The sequence below is a fragment of the Hyperolius riggenbachi genome, chromosome 1, assembly GCF_040937935.1.
Source record: "Hyperolius riggenbachi isolate aHypRig1 chromosome 1, aHypRig1.pri, whole genome shotgun sequence".
In the NCBI taxonomy this organism is placed as follows: domain Eukaryota; kingdom Metazoa; phylum Chordata; class Amphibia; order Anura; family Hyperoliidae; genus Hyperolius; species Hyperolius riggenbachi.
The window spans coordinates 223,942,806-223,964,185 of NC_090646.1; the positions used below are offsets into that span (position 1 = coordinate 223,942,806).

Sequence of the window (21,380 nt, forward strand, 5' to 3'; positions counted from 1 at the left end):
TATTGTTAAATATCAAAGCCACATCATTAGTAGCATTAGTACAGAAGCAGCAGGCAGAATTCCAGACCACAAATTCTCCCAGTGGTGACCAGATATCTCTTTCTATCAGACCTGTCTGACCACACACACATTTTACACTAGAGGGGACAGTGCTGGGGGTTCTGTCGCGTTCATTGCTCATCCTGATATCACACGCCGTTACCGCAGAACACGCTATCGAGCATGTCGGTGTTACATCTTGCAGCATGTCTGATCGTGCGACCAATTTTGAGCCCGAAATTGGTCGCATTATCAATTGGGCATGCTCTTGTCGCCACCGATTTTTATCCGATCTAATTATAATAATCGAATCGGATGGTCGATCGGCCGCCAAGTCGCCTGATGTGTGGCCACCTAAAGGTCTCACATAAAGATGTGAAAGAAAATGAAGTGTGAAGTGCTGCCTATTGTGACCAGAACATTACAGCCACCATTGTTAGTGTAGGTAAGAAAAATAAAGCATTTTATTTATTTCTATATGGAAAAACTGCACGTTCAAAGAATATAGCACTTTTTATTGAAAGATATGCATGTACAACACTCTACTGTTTTTATTTTTATAAAAAAAACAAAAAAAAAAACTTTGGTAACATTTTTAATGCTGTCATTTTAAAATATATACACTGTACAGCTATTTTTTTTTTAATGATAAGACTTTGCTTAATCATTAAGTGCAGTAACAATAGTGTGGTGACCGTCGCCAATAACAACACTGACAAGGACAAACAGCAATGCTTACAGGAAAAGACAAAAAGGCACGGGGGCTGCTCTGGGAGTTAATGCAGAACATGGGTGACAAGTATGGAAAGATTTTGGTTTATAGTCTTATTTTGGATTTCAGTGGTGTTGACGGCTCCGATGTGTTCTTTTCTTGCTGTACTTTTCTAATTCTTTAATGTCTGGTCTTGTCAGAGAAAGGCTATGACAGATTTCATTACACTCTGAGTGTTGACTACTAAAGAACATGTATATTCCTTCATAGCCAAAATTTATACAGGTGGCTCCTGGTACATCATTGGATGAATGGATCTGGGGGTCAGTGAGGTAGATAAGCGCGTCTCCTTTCTGACTTCCTGTAACCCAACCTGTAAAAGAATAGCTGTGTATAAATGAAACTCGCATACTCTATAGTTCATGCATTCTGCACTGTTTCTAACTAAGATACACCACTGCTACCCACTTCTGTGCCACCAGTACAACCACCTAGCAGTGAGAATTCTTTCACTTTTAATGGTGACATTTTCCTGATCACCATTCTTTAGTTGTTGATTTAACATATACTATGTATGGTGTGTATTAAAGGATGGATAAGGCTTTTCTCTGTACCAAATATGTAAACCCGTGCATTAAAAATATACAGAAAAACACATTTGGAAATAAATGCATTTTTTGCCATTGCACACTCTCCCATAGTTACCCAAATGCGTGGGTTTTAATTATGGTAGCATGTTTTATTTTAAAACTATAATGGCTGAAAACTGAAAAACATTTTTTTCCTATTTTTCCTGTGCAAAATAATTGTTAGCAAAATGTAACACCCAAAGAAAGCCTAATTGGTGGCGAATAAAAAAACCAAGATATAGATCGATTCGTTGTGATAAGTAGTAATAATAGGCGAATCAAGGGGAGGAGCGCTGAAAGGTGAAAATTGCTCGGGGACAGAGGGGGAAAAAACGCTCAGTAGTGAAGTGATTAACCATTACACTATCCAGCTACTACTGTGGTAGGGATTAGATTGTGAGCACCTCTAAGGGACAGTTAGTGACAAGACTATACACTCGGAAGATGTTAGCGCTAAATAAATACATCATAATAATAAAAGGACAGCTAACATAATATGATTAATTATAATAATAAATGTAATCTTGTTTTTCTTTTACTCATGCATTCATTAATACATGAATTCTCTTATCAATGTATATGTGTATTCATAATTTAATAGTAAAACATTTTATTTTTATTAACATTTTTAAATTTTCTCCCATTTTTTTTGCACTCCCATTTTTTTTGCACAGAGGGACACAGACTCTATTCTCTGCTCATGCTACAAAGCACAGAGGAGAGGACAGACCTAGAACACTGTCTGTGTCTCTCCTGTCATGAGATCAGTCACATGACATGACTGGCAGCTCTGCATACAGCTTTGGAACTGCTTTAAATAACAGCAGGTTCTGAATCTGTTAAGCAGCATTTGAGCTGGCAGCAGCAGCAGTACTTCATATACAGTAGCAATTCAACAATTCTTAATCATAGGTCTTCTGATAGCTCTTTTGTGCAAGGCAATTTGAGCAGCACGGTGGCGTAGTGGTTAGCGCTTTCGCTCCTTGTATAACTGCATGGGTAGGGAGTAGGGACATAAAACATTAGGGGGACAGGAGGTGGCGTCACAACCCCGATTCCCAAAAGATTTTATGCTGAAATCGATGGGGAATCGGCCTGGTATTTTATGGCGGAAAGAGATCTGTCTCTTGGTCAATCGCTAGATGTATGGGTACCTTTGCAGAAATAGGTGAGTGGACCAGCAAACAAGAAAGAGTGTTAACAGCTTCTGCTACCTTTGAAAATGTACAATATACTGTAAATCTCAGTCCTATTCAGTGCCCAAGCCAGTGACTTTAACTATTGTTTACGGTAAGTTCTATAGAATGTACTGCAATATCTTTCTGAAAGGGATAAACTTTTTAATTGTGAATATTTGTTCTTCTGCCTACATATACTCTCCCTTTTACATAAGTAACATGTAAAGGCTAGGAAAGAACTTGCAAGAAGTAAAAATGTGAGCTGTTCCTCCAGTGTTGCCATACAGGGTGGCCCATTCGCTCCCCACATAAGCATGATGTGCAAAGATTTTTTTGGGATGAGATATTTATAAGTAAAAGTTCCATTTCTTTGGTCTTTACTGCACATCTCCCTTTCCAAATTCCTTGTGCTTGATCTAGGATACAATTCAAATGAAGTCATTATTCAGCTTACCCTGTAAATCCACCACAATATCAGAAAACTGAGAAAATTCATACGCAAAATGACCAAACGCCAGTCCATATTTAGTGGCATTGTATTGCATTCTCACTATTTCAGTGTTATTGGTAAATTTTCTAAAGGTACCGAGGATATAGGGCTCCACACTGACACAGCTCGATATTGCACCATCTTCCATTATCTGGAGAAAGGTGATGAAAACAAAAGAAATAAAGGAATGTTAATTACAACTGCAAGGTTTTTATTGCCATCTAGGCTCACATTGGAGAGAATCCTTTCCTTACACAGGAAGTCCAGGAAAATCTCCCCACCAAGGTGACATGCAGAAATACTGACATTTGCCCCATTATATCGAATAAATAAAATGATTTGGTCATGCTGAATGGATAAGGGTTCCTTTAAAGTGGACCTCAACTCTTGCACAGGACGGAAGGAAAACAGAGAGAAATTAACCCTGTGTTTATTTAGAGAGTTTAGCCTGTCTAATTCCCCCTCATCTGTGACTAATCACCACTGTAATTTGATCTCTCAGCTGTGTCAGCTCAGGAATCTCCTCTGCCAGGGCAGCTAATTTGTAAACACAGGATGTTAACCATATGTCTACTTCCATGAAAGCAGGAAGTAGATACACTGCAGGTTTATTGCAGGATTTGTATCAGCTATAACAAAGACATGTTATTATGCTGTTCAGTATCTTTTAGAGCATAGAGAAAGTTCTTAATTAAAGTCCACTTTAAGTAACACTGTTGGGCTGGTTTGTTCATGCTGAAAGAAGCCATTCTAGTGCTGATCAAGATGCAGTTAATTAAGTGCTAGGATCAGGTGAGCTGCGTATTGTGACACAATGATGAATGAGCAATGCCAGGAAGCTGTATCAGATTTTGGTAACATGTTTTGTTTAGGATAATCTTCTTCACGTTGACTGAACTGTACACAGCCAACAGTGCAGCAGCCAACAGTGCAGCAGCCTACTATTTAGTACAGGACCTTATTTTACTGTTTTCCAAGGTACATGAAGTCTATAATGCTGGGCAGCACGGTGGCGTAGTGGTTAGCGCTCTTGCCTTGCAGCGCTGGGTTCCCGGTTTGAATCCCAGGCAGGTCAACATCTGCAAGGAGTTTGTATGTTCTCCCCGTGTCTGTGTGGGTTTCCTCCGGGCACTCTGGGTTCCTCACACATCCCAAAAACATACAGATAAGTTAATTGGCTTCCCCCTGAATTGGCTCTAGACTACAATACATACACTACACGATACATACACATAGGACATATGACTATTGTAGGGACTAGATTGTGAGCTCCTCTGAGGGACAGTTAGTGACAAGATAATATATACTATGTACAGCGCTGCGGAAGATGCTGGTGCTATATAAATACTAAATAATAATAATGCATAATAATAATATAACAGCATTGTGATTCTAAAAGAAAAGATTAATAAAGGTGAAATGAGGTTGTACGCAGGGTAGCGGTTTTGATTCTCCCTGGTTAGCACATGGAGGTTTTGGTAAAGCAAGGCACAGCAAGATTTCAGAGGAGATGGCAACCAAGCCTCCGAACACACACCGGGACCTAGACACGTCCAAGTTGCTTTGTGGGTGATCCAGCTCTGTATTTAACTCCCTTGAAGCTTGGTTTACTAAGGTATCTCAGGGCTGAAAAAAGCTGGGGAATAGAAGCAATCTGGAAAGCCAGGCCGAGATTTTGCTTAAAATGTACCAAAGATGTTGTTAAAGATTTTTTATTTACCCGGGGCTTCCTCTAGCCCAGGCATTGGCAAACTTGGCCCTCTAGCTGTTGAGGAACTACAAGTCCCACAATGCATTGCAAGAGTCTGACAGCCACAGTCATGACTCATAAAGGCAAATACATTGTGGGATTTGTAGTTCCTTAACAGCTGGAGGGCCAAGTTTGCCCATGCCTGCTCTAGCCCCATAAGCACTGATGCGTCCCTCGCCATCCTCCTGAGTGCCTCCGTTAAGTGGCAATCAGCTCTGGTATTTGGCTCAGTGATGTCAGCAAGGGGCCTTCTGCGCATGTGCGGACCTTCTACGCAAGCCCAGAAGACTGGCGTCACTGAGTCAGACTGGGCCCGACTGAGCCGAATACCAGGAGCTGATTGCACGCGGGAGGATGGCGAGTGACGCGTCTGTGCTTATGGGGCTGGAGGAAGCCCCGGATAAATAAAAATCTTTAATAACGCTCGTCTCGGGGTCACTTTAAAGCAAATCTGAAGTGAGAAGTTCACTTCAGGCTTAATGCATACCTAAGAAAAGGAAAGGCTCTGGATACCATAAAGCTTTTGTGGTGCTCGGTCCGTCCCATTGTTACTGCATTGTCCCCAGTTGAAGTTTTTTAATCTTCAGTACTCTTTGGGCAGTCTTCAGAGCTACTTGCATCCCCGAGTAGTTACGAAGATGAGCGCATCTGTACTGCGCATACGTGAGCCCAGACTCGTGCACTTGTCTTCGGAACGACTTGAAGACACAAGTAGTTTTGAAGGCTACCGAAGGAGTGCTGAAGAGCTATTTGACCTAGCAGGTGTAATAGCCTCAGAGACGATGCAGGAATGCCAGGACAGACCCAGGACTGGGAAGACTGAGTCTATGGTATCCAGAGCTTTCCCTCTACATAGGTATGTATGAATCCTGAAGTGAGTTTCCATGCTTCAGATTCCCTTTAAATTGTCAGCTAATGGACAGTAAAGTCTGCAGTAAACACCAAGATCATATCAGGCTTTTTATGTGACATCACGCAACATTGTTTAACAAAAATTAGTTAAAAAATCTTACACGACGCATACCACCTGCATCGATCGTTCGTTTTTGAAAAACCATCATGCTGGATTTCATTGTGTAGGATAATTCTGAAACTCATTAACTTTCGCATTATTTGCCACAATCATTTACACGATCTTTCGTTTCCGACTCCAACGCCGCTTGCAGATTCGGCCAGATGGATTGGGGAACAATCTTTTGTAGGCAGATATCCCTGATCCATCTGGCCGTGGGTACAGAGCTTAAGTCACATGAAGTATAGGATCTCTGGCTCTCATTTTCCTATAGCCCTGGGGGACGCCTCAGTAAATCAGGCCCACAATATCAAAACTAGACGCTTAGCATGCATACACTGTAGTTGCGCAGTGAAGTAATTAAGAATTTGGAAATAAAACATTTGCCACCCAAATACTAAGCATATCCAATCCAGAACAATGTGCCCTAAATTATTCTTTCATACTAGAAAAAATGGCATATAATTAAAATGTGTAATGCACATGTATATTCTCACTGTCAGCATATCTACCAGTATAGAAATCACATTAATTATGCTTTACATAGATATGATGACTGACACTCCCAATTACTTTTAGCACAGGTACTTAGAATGATTTTTCTGGGCTCGATTCACAAAGAGGTGCTAACCCACTTAGAGACTTTAGGCATGATAACCATTGCACCACGCTGGTCAAAAGCCAGTTTAGGCGTGATAGGTTTAGGTGTGATAAGTTTAGGAGTGATAAGTTTAGGTAAGTTTAGATTGCGCACAAGTCCCGCACGCAAAGCAGCGCCATTAAACTCTATGCAAAGTGCACCAGACTTTGCTAGCACAAAACTTTTGATCAGCTGTGCACTGCGGTGCTAAGCGTGGAGATCGTGAACTTATCACGTCTAAACTTATCACACCTAAACTTATCACGCCTTAACTGAGTTTAGACGTGATAAAGGGCTCTTTACCAGCGTGCTAACTGTTAGCACCGCTTTGTTAATCAAGCCCTTTGTATATTATCCCATGTGCAAAATGCTATTCTGTACCTTTCTCAGAGATCACTCAACACCAGAACTCCAAGAATGATATAATAAAATACTCTCACCTCCTATCATCCAGTTGTATTTTGAATTCCTCCTTGGAACCCAACAGTATGTTAAATCCTCTAAATAAATGGAGGTCAAGAGGTTCAAAATGACAACTACTCAAAACTTTTTAAATTTTACATCACGTGTAAAATGAACCCGTCTGTGATCGAGATGGGGAGAGGTTTCCTCATATCATGTTCCTATGACAATAGACATAGATATATTATGTATGGTAAACTCTAAAAACTGTTATGGTTGCCAGGAGCTGCAGGTAAATCTCTCAATATTTCAACATCGGCTGTCAGAAGTAGCATTTCCTCTTTCTTTAGGGTATTGTCTCTAACTTCTGTTTCCAGCTGTGATCTGTATTTTTTGAGCCAAACACAGAGTATACACAACTTGGTTAAGAAGCAGCTGACTGACTCCAATTGCAACTGATCTCTTGACCACAATACTTTGGTTTAAACACAGTGGATAAAGTACCTTCTCTTTTCTGCTTTTCTCTTTATCCTTTTAGAAGGAGTAGATTGTTGTACCGTGTTAGTCATCAGTAAAAGCAAGAAGTTTTGAATCACCATGATACCATTTATTGGCTAACTTAGAAGAAAAGGAGTAAGCTTTCGGCTATAAGGCCTTCACCAGACTGATTCCTGACAGGAATTGGTCTTATGAAGGCTTCATAGCCGAAAAGCTTATTCCTCTTCCTCTAAGTTAGCCAATAAAAGGTATAATCCTGATTCAAACTTCCTTTTGCACAAATACTCCATTAAATGAAATGTTAGTTTTTCCTGTAGTGGTAGACTCTTACCAGTAATACAGAAGATGGGATGTAAAATATCTGGGTGGGAATGTTTCGCTCATACAGCCTTTTGTTGAATTCTGTGACATAATATTGCGCAGTCATCTGCCGCTCAACATCACTGAAATGGTAGAGTAGTTCCTTGTTTTTTTTGTAGGCTTTCCCAACATACCTAAAACATACAAATCTGTTATGAACTATACCATATTTTTTATATGTGCTATTTGCACCAACTGCAGCAATGCAGATATTACATGAGCAAAGTTTACTATTTCCATCACATTTCTCCCACAGTATCAGTTAGCTGTAAAAATGTAAACATGCATGAAAAAATGCCACATAAGTCTATTTATCCATATACAAGTCTCAAGTTTGCATGTGGCTATCAGCCACCTGTTTCATGAAAGTGATTGAATTAATTCACTTAGAACCTAACCACCTCAGCACTGGCTGAGGGCATCAACAGAGTTCAGCTAAGCCCCAGTGGCTTACCACACCCTAGCCTCATCCTCTCCTCCCTACACCATGTAACTCTGCCTTGGCCATGCCTACTTCTCCAACCACTAATACAGAGACCAAGCAGCGGTCACATGAGCTAAGGGATGTAGTATACAGTGCTTTGAATATTGAACAGACAGTTTAACAGACAACAATGTACACCTGAAAGAATTTCTAATATTTCCTGCCATAATACAAAACTGAAAAATATAGCCTTGTCTGTAACTCAATGGCCTCGATTCATAAAAGTTCTGTCGGTAAGGTAAAGTCGAGCGGAGAAACACCGCTGTCGGTATTTCCGCCTTCAGGGTGGTAATTCATAAAAATGTTGCTAGATGTGACAGGCGTGCGGAGATATTCCGCTGTAGGCAGGCGTTAGGCTGTCCTATGCATGCGGAAACAGGAGAAGCAGGCGGAATCCCTCCGTGCGGTGTTTTCTCTGCAGCTGCTTGGGAGGTCTGTCCCATTCACTGCAATGTATTCCACACGCTTCTCGCCACATCAGAGGTAGCGGTAATACCCGTCCGCATACCGCTACCTCCAGTGGCGGCTCCAGGAATTTTTTTTAGGGGGTGCTATGCAGGCGCTGGACCAATTTCCGGGGGAGCTGGCGACCTGCGGCGCGCGGCGCGCGCCGCGGCAAAAAATGGGTGTGGCTACAACGCGCCGCGGTGAAAAAATGGGCGTGGTCATGACCGGATGAGGGCGGGGCTAACTGTAATTTAAAGTGAACCCAGGGTGAGAGTGATATGGTGGCTGCCATATTTATTTCCTTTTAAACAATACTAGTTGCCTGGCAGCCCTGCTGATCTATTTGGCTGTAGTAGTGAACTGAATTACACCAGAAACAAGCCATGCAGCTAATCTTGTCAGTTCTGACAATATTGTCAGAAACCCCTGACCTGCTGCATGCTTGTTCAGGGTCTATGGTTGAAAGAATAAGAGGCAGAGGACCAGCACGGCAGCCAGGCAACTGGTATTGCTTAAAGGGAGATAAATATGGCAGCCTCAATATTATTCTCACCTCGGGTTCCCTTTAACCACTTGAGGACCCACCCTTTACCCCCCCTTAAGGACCAGCGCTGGTTTGAGTGATCTGTGCTGGGTGGGCTCTGCAGCCCCCAGCACAGATCAGGGTGCAGGCAGGGAGATCAGATTGCCCCCCTTTTTTCCCCCCTATGGGGATGATGTGCTGGGGGGGTCTGATCTCTCCTGCCTGCTGTGGGTGGCGGGGGGGGCACCTCAAAGCCCCCCTCCGCGGCGAAATCCTCCCCCTCCCTCTCCTACCTGGCCCCCTCCTGGAGATCCTGCTGCACAGGACGCTATCCGTCCTGTGCAGCCAGTGACAGGCTGTCTCCTGTCACATGGCGGCGATCCCCGGCCGCTGATTGGGATCGCCGATCTGCCTTACGGCGCTGCTGCGCAGCAGCGCCGTACAAATGTAAACAAAGCGGATTATTTCCGCTTGTGTTTACATCTAGCCTGCGAGCCGCCATCGGCGGCCCGCAGGCTATTCACGGAGCCCCCCGCCGTGATTTGACAGGAAGCAGCCGCTCGTACGAGCGGCTGCTTCCTGATTAATTAGGCTGCAGCTGGCGACGCAGTACTGCGTCGCTGGTCCTGCAGCTGCCACTTTGCCGACGCACGTTATGAGTGTGCGGTCGGCAAGTGGTTAAAAGTGCAACGCAAAGACAGAGGGCCCAAGTTTTGGTGACCCTTTTCCCAGAAAATTCACATAATTGTGCAGGTTTTCTCAAGAAAATACACGTAATGTGAGCAGATTTTAACAAAAAACGTCCAATGACCCCAATATGCACAATCGTTATCAGATATGGCTCCAATATGCACAATCGGTAGCAGATATGACCCCAATATGCACAATCGGTAGCAGATATGACCCCAATATGCACAATCGGTAGCAGATATGGCCCCAATATGCACAATCGGTAGCAGATATGGTCCCAATATGCACAATCGGTAGCAGATATGGTCCCAATATGCACAATCGGTAGCAGATATGGTCCCAATATGCACAATCGGTAGCAGATATGGTCCCAATATGCACAATCGGTAGCAGATATGGTCCCAATATGCACAATCGGTAGCAGATATGGTCCCAATATGCACAATCGGTAGCAGATATGGTCCCAATATGCACAATCGGTAGCAGATATGGTCCCAATATGCACAATCGGTAGCAGATATGGCCCCAATATGCACAATCGGTAGCAGATATGACCCCAATATGCACAATCGGTAGCAGATATGACCCCAATATGCACAATCGGTAGCAGATATGACCCCAATATGCACAATCGGTAGCAGATATGACCCCAATATGCACAATCGGTAGCAGATATGACCCCAATATGCACAATCGGTAGCAGATATGACTCCAATATGCACAATCCGTAGCAGATATGACCCCAATATGCACAATCGGTAGCAGAAATGACCCCAATATGCACAATCGGTAGCAGAAATGACCCCAATATGCACAATCGGTAGCAGAAATGACCCCAATATGCACAATCGGTAGCAGAAATGACCCCAATATGCACAATCGGTAGCAGAAATGACCCCAATATGCACAATCGGTAGCAGAAATGACCCCAATATGCACAATCGGTAGCAGAAATGACCCCAATATGCACAATCGGTAGCAGAAATGACCCCAATATGCACAATCGGTAGCAGAAATGACCCCAATATGCACAATCGGTAGCAGATATGACCCCAATATGCACAATCCGTAGCAGATATGACCCCAATATGCACAATCCGTAGCAGATATGACCCCAATATGCACAATCCGTAGCAGATATGACCCCAATATGCACAATCCGTAGCAGATATGACCCCAATATGCACAATCCGTAGCAGATATGACCCCAATATGCACAATCAGCATCACCTGAAAAAGAAAAGAAAAACCCATTTACTCACCTACAGCCAGAAGACCTTCTTTCCCGACCTCCTGTCCCGAGTCCCGACCTCACGCGCGCCCACGATCCTCTTCCTTCCCGACGTCACGACGAGACTTCCTGCCTGCATGCAGAGAGCAGGGCTACGGGAAAATGGCCGCCCGAAGCCATGCACTGCAGACTCGAAGTCTGCAGAACAGGGCTCCGGGCGGCCATCTTACCGTAGCCCTGCTCTGCTGCTTCGGGCTGCCGCTGTGAACTGACTTGGCGTCTTTTAGACGCCTGAAGTCAGTTCACTCCAGGGGGTGCTTTGGGGGTGCTTGGACAATTCTAGGGGGTGCTCGAGCACCCCCTTGCACCCCCCTGGCGCCGCCCCTGGCTACCTCTAATCTTTATGAATTGACTACTTGTTAATTTTGCTATGATAATCACCGCGCAAGGTGGTGATTTATCACTCTGCTCGCGAATGTCGGCTTTTCATGCGGAAAAAGCCTTTATGAATACAGATTTTGCTGTGTGGTCGGTAAAGTGAGCCGTTTTTAGCATTTCCGAATGCGGGAATGCTTTATGAATCGAGGCCCTTGTCTTTTGCTTCAACAAGAACAAGACAAAAGCTACTCTGGGCCCCATGGACACAAATTTGTTTGTTTATTTATGAACTATCTCTTGCTATGGCTGCATTTCTAAACCTTGCCCCAGGAGCTGATATTCACATCTGCTATTGTTCTTAGCGTTATTGTACAAATACCTTCCAAGAGTCTCGTCCTGATGTAGGAAGGAGATCCAGAAAGCATCTCTTTGTTTTCCCTCTTTGTCAACATGTACTTTTTTCCCAAAGTGCACCAATGTTTCTTGAGCCGTCCACAATTCAGATTTCTTTGAGAATTTCAGGAGTAAAGCATCTGCACTCAATAATCAAATAATACTTGTTAAGTAAGAATTATCTCTAATGTGAACACATGGTTGCATGATTACTGCCCCTGTCACTTTCTGCCCTTCTCAAGGTGCCCATTAACGGTAGAGTTTTTCCATTAGATTTTATCTTTTGATGTGATTTTTATGATCGAATTGTATAGAAAACTGTGCCATGTGTAGTGCATATCAATGTAAAACAATTCTTTGGTCAATTGGAAAAGGAAAAAATATTTATCCGAAAGTTGGATTTTATGACTGAATCAGAATGTAAAACCTTATTAAATCGTTCCATTAATGGGAATAATTGATAATTGCCTTCCAATTATTTTTAATCGTTCAAATTGCGTTGAAAGACCCAATCTGAAGGAAAAATTTGACAGTGAAAAACCTCATTACCATTATTGTCCCTCCTAAAACGCTGCAGAACCGCGGCTGAAAACTCCCTCAATCACCCCAAACTCACAGGGGGTACATCGCGGGCTCCTTCCGCATAGAGGCAGCGCAGCGCTGCCTCTATGCGTGTCAATCAGCCTGGATCGCCGCCTCTCCCCCACCCCTCTCAGTCTTCCTTCACAGAGGGGCGGGGGAGAGGCGGAGATACACGCTGATTGACGTGCATAGAGGCGGCAGCAAAATCCACGACCAAGAAAGTCATGGATTTTGCCTGCCGTGTACCCCCTGTGAGTTCGGGGTGATCGAGGGGGTTTTCAGCAGCGGTTCTGCAGCGTTTTAAGAGAGACAATAATGTTAATGAGGTTTTTAAAATAAAAAACTCATTTTAGGGAGACTTCAGAGTCTCTTTAAAGACTGCTAGAATCATGTCATATCAGCTACGACTAAGGACCCGGTAGGAAGCAGAAATGCGTCGAAGCAGAAATTGTCTGCTGCTCGATTTTTTGCTATTCTCTACGATGATTTAATAAAGGACTTGGTTTTATCTATGTAAGGTATGCAGAGAAATCATTGAACATTTCTGCAGTAACACAAATGAATTGGAGACGATCCCTTTTCTACCTACCCTTAAGGGTGCCCATACATGGTACAATTTTTCATTTTTTACATGGCTTTGTGGGGAGATTGAACATGGAACAGAAAGTTGCAAAGTGATAAAATGGGCTGCAACAAGAAAATTGGCCTAGGGGAGGTAAAAGCAAATCTGGCCTTGCTGACTGGCAGCAAACACTGACATGTCTATCTCCCCAACAACAGAAAACCCATTGCACATGCTGAAAACAGGTTTGTTACCTAGATATAAGGTAACCTAAGACATAGTATAAAGCAAGGATAATTAACTATTACATTTTGGATAAGCTATATTTGCACACACTTTCATCAACATAGTTTTCAATAGATTAAAATATTTATGGCACCGATTCAGAGAGACATTTTCACTGTAGCATCAATCTAAAGTGAACACAAGCCAAAGTGCAATTTCCTCTGTTAGTGTAGTGGGTCCAATTATCAAAAAACAAAAATTACTAATGAATAACTTATTTACTAATAAACTTCGAAATATTGTGTCTAATATGTGAATTACTGTATATGAACAGTCACACAGTAACCACAGACTCTACCTGGTATAAAGATCCATCCATCATACTTCCCCTTCTTACATCTCAGATCTTGTCCAGAGATACTCCCAAGCCTGCTCTCTCTCTGCTTCTTCAACATTCTACAGATGACCTCCCCTCGCATCACTTGCAAGGCTCCAGGACTTCTCCAGAGCAGCGCTTACTCCATGGAACTCCAACTCCCCATCAGTCTCCCGATTACCTTCAACTCATTCAAGCAAGCTTTAAAGGGAACCTGAGATGGAGGATTAGCAATAAAATATACATACCTAGGGCTCCCTCCAGCTCCCTCCGGCCTGAACGCTCCCATGGCGTCCTCTTCTCCCTCTCTGTTCACCCGCAATTGGCCCCAGAAAGTCCTCCAGTCCGGGACAACTGCGCATGTGCGGACCAGCCATGCGCTCATGTGCATTCACGTCGCCTGGAGGGTTTTGTGCATGCGCAGTACTAGTGAGACAGGGGAGTGTGCCTGGCTGGACTGCACATGCACCTACTGGCCCCGACTGACAGATTTCCTGGGCCAGATGCGGGTGAACGGAGAGAAAGAAGAGGACGCCGTGGGAGCGATCAGGCCGGAGGGGGCTAAAGGTATGTGTATTTTATTGCAGGTGTCCCTTCTCAGGACCCATCCGTTTACCGTTGCTTACCTGCTATCCCCCTATGTGTCTCTGTTCCTCACCCCTTAGATTGCAAGCATATTTGGCAGGGCCCTTCTGCCTGTGTGCCCTTCTCTGCCACCATATGGACTCATAATGACTCATCTGCTATATTTACGCCTTCAGTGTTACATCACTATTTTGTGTGATATTGTTTAATGCTATGATGTCCCTGTGTCCCGTGTTATTGTTGTAAAGTCTCCCCTACCTAATGTGCAGTGATGCATAACAAATTTAATAATAATACACCGAATGTGTTGCAGTCACTAATCACGTGAGCTTGCTATCCTCACTGTTTAGTATGGATATCTTTAAGCAATGTCATTTTTGTTAGTTTTTCCTAAAAACACATAGTCCATATTAGCACACCAAGCCTTAACTGCTCCTTACACTTTCTTTATACATTATTTTCACTGGCATAAAAAAAGTAATGAATATACTTACTGCATGTTTTTTCAGAATGCTTGAATTTAAAAACTCCAGTTTTTTCCAGTCTCTGTAGTAGCCACTCATGGCGTACACCGGAGAGAAGACACTCATAATCTGTGACACCTAAAGAACGGGCTTCGTTTATTTGATCTCTGTGTTTGTGGATGTGAACAAAAGAACTGGCACTTGAATTTAAAGATAATTGCGACTCAGAAAAACTTCCAGAAAATTGTCCTACTTTGTGCCAGGAGCTGGAGCTGTGGCTACTACTCAAGCTGTTATTGGCCTTATCATCTGCTTCCGCTTTGCATGGTTCATCAAAGCTTGTTGCTGCCTTGCTGCTTCCTGAAGAACTCAGGGAAGCAATCAGACTACTCCTCTGACCTAAAGGAGCTTTCTCCTCAACAGACCACTGATGGCTAAGGAATTGCTTTTCCAAAATGTCCTCTGTAGCTAATGACTTGTCTTCAGATGAAGAACCTGAAGCTTTACTGTGCACAGCAGACTGACCTGGAGCCACAGCAGCAGGCGTATACATTTCGACAGGCACATTATCCGTAGTAACATTTGTTTCATCTTGAATGTTAATTCCTTCAATACAGCCTGATTCACCTGTTGGGACTTCGGTTTCTCCTAGTAAATCAGTTGCATACAGGACCCTCTGTTCATCAGCAACATCTGATGATACGGCATGAGCTGGCACAAAATCATATACTCCAAATGAAGACTCATCTGTATAATCCTTTGTTTCATCTTCTGCATGAATTCCACAAAATAATGTTTGTCTTAAAACACCGCTTGAGTGATCCACAGAAGTTTGCCTTGAAGAATGTGTATTGGGTAGATCTTCTGTAGTATCCTGAGTCTTGCATTCTACATCTACTCCACCATGCATCCTTGGTCCTTTATCCCCACCTGATAGATCTGGATGTGTCATTATGATCTTTTGCAAATCAATGGGTGATTCATCTGTGGTATCTTGTGTTTCATCTTCAAAGTATTTTCCAAAGTTAGACCTTGAACCTACTATACTACCTGACTGACTTGCAGGTACCATTATAGTCTTTTGTAAACTAATGGGTAACTCATCTGTTATATCTTGTGTTTCATCTGCTATATTTATTCCATAGTGTAAACTTTGCTCCACTAAGCCACCTAAGGAACGTGAAGGGTCTGCCATAGATTCTTGTAAGGTGCTGGATACCCCTTCCACTGTATATTTTTTTTCAACTGCTACATTCTCATGGTGTGACCTTTCTTCTGCAGTGTTGACCTTGAAGGCAGGATACTCATCTATAGCAGTGATGGGCTTGCTGGATTTATTAGCACTTCTCATTTCACCTGTAAGTTCAAGAAACTCAAAAGATCCATCATCTGAACATGTACTGTAGCCTTTGGCAGAGGATGGTCTAGTGACTACATTGCTAGAAGCTGATGTTTCTGAACATTTGCTTCCGGTAGTTACAATGTTTATATGATCAGTCTGCTTAGACATTTCTTCCTCGTCAGGTGTTTTTATTAACAAGTGATCTTTAGACTGGGGATTTGATTTGTCTTGAATAGATAGACTCTGGATATGAATTTCATCAGCAACGTTGTTTTCTCCAAGAACATTGTCTGAAGTGACAGATGAACTTAGGCTTATAACCTGAGGCCCCTTTTCGTTATGTTCAGGAATGCACTCCCAACTAAAAGAATTTGACAAACTGGAGCCATGACTATCACGGTGCAAACTACTTAATTGTTTGCTTCTGTCCTCATCAACAGAATAACGTACAGCATCAGAACGAAAAAGTCTTCTTCTACGGGATTTCTCATCTGACTGTTCACTGGATGACTGGCTTGAGGAGTTGTCTAGGCTACTGATGGTATTTGTGTTCAAGGCAGTTACACATGCTCCTGACTTCATTCCATCATTCATTGTAAAGTGTTTCCTGCAGGCGACATCAAAAGCCTTGCACACGGAATTGTGATGCTGAGAGTACATATCCAACAGATTTGCGAAACTCACTTTTCCAATGACAATATTTTTATCCACGCAGGTACTGTATTTGTCAGGTACAAAAGCTCGCTCATCTGAGTTTGGGAATTGATGCACCTTTAAATGTCCTTTAATCAGGTCTACAAGAGACATGACCTTACTGGCCAAGATTCCTTTGTCAAGTTCATCTGATAACATATTATATCTCCCCAGTTTTTCCATGGCATCTTTACAGAGCTCATTCACCTCTTTATTTGGTCCAGCTTCGCTGTTAAGCCACTTATGAACATTAGCAAGACAAAAGGCAGCCTTGACAAAGCTGTGAAGCTCCTGCTTACTAGTCACTTGGTCTCCCCTTTTCTTGGTGAGGAGGCCAATCTCAAATGACTCCTTAGCTTCAGAAAGATAATAAGTTTTTTTCTCAGCAGGGCACTCTTTGGACAAGCTGTATGACAACAAGCACATGCCACGGATATTCTGAGAAAATAGGTAAAAAAAACCAACATGATTACAATAAAACGTCACCACAGATTACCTGTAATTTACACTCTCTATACACCATAGCCCTAATTCAATTCACCTTTTCTCCCAAGTTTTCTCCTAGGTGATATTTTCACACCGTAATATTAAAATGTTTTTTAAGCCACCACCGAGCAAGAAAATACTTTTTGGTAGTTTTTTTGTTTGCAGAGAGCTGAAAAGTTATTTTAAACAAAAGATGTACTGTATTTTTTGGACTATAAGACTCATTTTTTCTCCCCCAAAAGTGAGGGGAAAAAAGTCACTGTGTCTTATAGTCCAAATGCAGGGAGTCCCTGACTTGTGAACGCCTGCCAATATGAACCTCCAACCTGCCGTAATGGGGACTCCCTGTACTGCGCTCTTGCAGAGGAGGACACGGAACAAACGGAGGATATAGGGGGACACAAAGGGGCATAAAGGAGGACACAAAGAGGACAGAGGCGGGCACATTGGGTATACAGGAGGACACAAGGGGGACAGAGGAGGACACAGAGACACAAGTGGTACAACAGGGCATGAGGTACAAAGGGGGCATAATCCACAAGATGCCCCTTCAGCATGGATGCACCAGGTTTAGTATATATTTTTCCCCTGGTTTTTGTTTTCTAAACCTAGGTATGTCCTATGGTCAGGAGCGTCTTATAGTCCGAAAAATACAGTAAATTATCTCCTAGGAGAAAACATAGGAGAAAATGTGAATTGAATAAAGGACCAGGGGTCATATGCAAATCATCATCTTCTATTTAAAATAACTTCATACAATGTATTTATTCTTAATACAATGTATTTATTCTTAAAAATGCTCACGCAATTGCTGCACAAAGCGATTTTGTGAGCGTTTTGCGCTTTCCTATACCTTCCATTGAGGCGGAGTGGCCCATGCCCCGCTGTTCTGAGCCGATCGGAAACAAACCACTCAGATGTGAACTTTCTCATAGAGAATCATTGCACAAGTGCTTCCAGGTCGATTTTGAAAATCGCCAGCGCTTAAAAAATGTCAAAAACACCACTAGTGTGAATGAGCCCTCAGTCAGTCACCTGGCAGTAATCCAGTTACGCCTTAAATAAAGAATAATTAAGTGACACCTTAACTCAGAGAGACATGGGGGCTGCAATTTTGATTTACTTTTGAAAATGTTGGCTGCTTGGCTGTGATGCTGATCATTTTGTTTCAGTAATTTCTGACTCAAGTAAGCAGTTGAGAAATCTGAGGACCTCATCTGTAGGAATCTTCTGAGTTACTGACTCAGAAACTATTGGCATTGACAGAATTTTTAAAATGACACAAAACTGTGCAAAATGGCTTCCTTTTCTAACATAAAAATCCAATTTTAAAATACACAATTTAAAACATACCACTGAAACTAAAGAAAAAATAACCCATCAAGTCAAAAACAAAATGATGCAATACAGTTAAATTTAGGCCCGTTTCACACTTGCGTTAAAAAACTTCTGTTCGCGAAAGTGAACGGAACAGATACTGTACAAACGGAACGGATGCGAATGGATCCAATGTTAACCTATGGAATTGCTCACATCCATCCATTCGAACAGATCCGTTTCATATGTTCCACTGAATAGACCGCAAGTTTCCAGCTGCAGCTATTTTTTTGGACAGCTGAGCCCAGCGGACCGGAAACGGAAGATGAAGCACTGCATTGGGGCAATGAGAGAACGGAATGTTTATTTACACTGGTGAAGAAACGGACCGTTCCAAGGGGCAAAATCCACTGGGGGTGGAGACGCGAACCGGGCCTAAACAGTGCATCTGAGGAGGGGGGGGGGTGAGAGAGGGTTAAAACACCAGGCTTCCACCATCTTCTTCATTGCAGCCGGGCGGTAGGGGAGGGTTTCTTCCAGGCTTCTGTCTTTTTCTGCTTTCAATTGCGTCCCATGTCATGTCATGTGACTACGCTTCCTCCAACCTCGGAAGGAAGAAGCATGGTAGTCACATGACGCGATGTGGGATGCAGTTGAAGGCAGAAGAAAACGGAAGCCTGGAAGAAAACCTCCCTACTGCCTAGCTGCAAAGAATCCTGGTGTCTAACCCTCCCTCACCTGCCCGGCTGCTGCACCCTCTCTCACCTTCCCGGCTACTGTGGTAACGGAGTGAAAAAGGATCCAATCGACCGGTGATCAGATCCATTTTCACGGATCCGTTTGGCAGTTATTCATTTTGTGCAACTTTTGATACAAATAAAGCTCCTTTATTATTGATATATTGGTTTGTGGTGCGGTCCTTTGGGGTTTACGCTGTGTGTTTTTGAGGTCTACCATTTGGCAGTGTGAACCAAGCCTTACGGATCCGGTGAAAAAGAAATCGAAACTATTTTACCGGATCCGTTTGGCTTTAATTCCCAATGTGAAACAGGCCTCATGGAAACAATATAGACTGCAAAAGAATTAGTTATGTACCAAATTAGTGAGTACGAAGAGAGGCGTGTACAAACTATAAGTCGCCGCCAGTTTACAAGCTTCTGCTGCAGATAATAAACGGTGATCAAATTCTTCCAGTAGGCTCTGTCAATACAATCACAAGAAAAGTCTGACATCAGTATTTAGACAGCAACTCCGGAAATTCATAAAATCCAGCAAAGAATTTGTAAAATTATAGGTGCACTCAGTTTATTTATTATCATTTTAATCTTACAAAATCAATTGTGCCTTTTATTCAGCAATTCTAGCATGTATACACACATTTTGACAAAAGTGGTTTTAGTTTCTATTACAGTTATTGACTCGTCAAAATCCCCAAGGGTGGAGTTAGGAACTGTGACACTGGGCACTACCTGCACCACAAACTGACATTGCTATAGACGGCAACTTTCCCAGCTACTGTATAAACAGTCTGTGTCTACTGCTCTGCAGTCTGAACAGCAGGATGATGCAATTCAGTCAGCATCTAAAGGTACATAAACACCTCTTATGAAAATTGTTCTACATGACCGTTGACCATTGATCGATCAGTAAAGGTTAACGATCTCAAATGAAAAGAAGTAATTGACAGATAATGTGAAGAGACGACTGAGGTGCAATTAACTGAAACTACCAATATCTGCACAAACATGATTAATATGAAAAATTATGAATGGTCGACTGTGGCCTGTGAGATTGCCAATATGTAATTTAATAAACTGTACACATTCCTTTTGATGAATGATCATCGGTCAAAAACAGGATGGAACACGGCCGACTCCCGATATCAGTAGTTTTCTACTGTCGTTTCTGGTCAGTCTGTCACGTCTGCTCTACAATGATTATTAATGAAACACTGTTAATCGGTCGTTTTTCTAGGGTTCGGAGCAATTTTTATCTAATGTATGTATGTAGCTTAAGACAAACACCTGTAATGTAGGTGATTGCTAATGCTGGGTACACACAATGGGCCTGATTCACAAAGCGGTGCTAACAGTTAGCACGCTGGTGAAAAGCCCTTTATCATGCCTAAACTCAGTTTAGGCATGATAAGTTTAGGTGTGATAAGTTTAGGCATGATAAGTTGAAGCGCTAACTGGGTTAGCACCGCAGTGCACAGCTGATCAAAAGTTTTACGCTAGCAAAGTCTGGTGCACTTCGTATAAAATTTAATGGCGCTGCTTTGCGTACGGGACTTTGCAAGCGATCTAAACTTATCTAAACTTATCATGCCTAAACTTATCACACCTAAACTTATCATGCCTAAACTTATCACACCTAAACTGGCTTTTCACCAGCGTGGTGCAATGGTTATCATGCCTAAAGTCTCTAACTGGGTTAGCACCGCTTTGTGAATCGAGCCCCTTGTGTTTTTTCGGTCGATTTTCCGTCCGATCGATTTCCGATTCTATTTTTCTGATCGATTTATGATTTGATTCTGTTATCATTTCTTATCCTTTTTCCATTTACTTCTATGAGAAATCGATCAGAAAAACGATCGAAAATAAAATCGGACATGTCAGAAATTATCTATTGAACCATCTATCTAACACAAAATTGTATGGTGTGTACCTAGCATAACACTCAATCCATGCATCAACCATCTGCTGGGAAATCTAGACTTTAAAGGCCTGTACACACGGTGGGATTTCTGTCTCCTGGCAGGTATCAGTACTCGATCCCTTGGGTGACAGTGCAGTTCTGACAAGTCTCTTGCTATGAAGAGTGGTGGAGATATGACAAGTGGCGCTCAACAGAGCGGAGTTCCGCAGGCAGGGGGGAGGGAAGAACAATGCC

At 42.7% G+C, this 21,380-nt stretch overlaps 1 protein-coding gene across 7 annotated transcripts in view; it reads right to left on the reverse strand.

The window, feature by feature from the left end:
* Positions 1–533: 533 nt before the first annotated feature.
* ALPK1 (alpha kinase 1) overlaps positions 534–21,380 on the reverse strand; it is a 205,727-nt gene continuing 184,880 nt past the window's right edge. For all 7 annotated transcript variants that reach the window (XM_068281338.1, XM_068281329.1, XM_068281346.1 and 4 more), the window contains 6 exons: positions 19,584–19,688; positions 14,681–17,123; positions 11,843–11,996; positions 7,682–7,844; positions 3,013–3,199; positions 534–1,124 (listed from right to left, as the gene is read on the reverse strand). In XM_068281338.1, the coding sequence (XP_068137439.1) occupies positions 877–1,124; positions 3,013–3,199; positions 7,682–7,844; positions 11,843–11,996; positions 14,681–17,123; positions 19,584–19,688 (3,300 nt within the window). In that variant the 3' untranslated portion in view covers positions 534–876. The remainder of the gene's footprint in view (positions 1,125–3,012; positions 3,200–7,681; positions 7,845–11,842; positions 11,997–14,680; positions 17,124–19,583; positions 19,689–21,380) is intronic.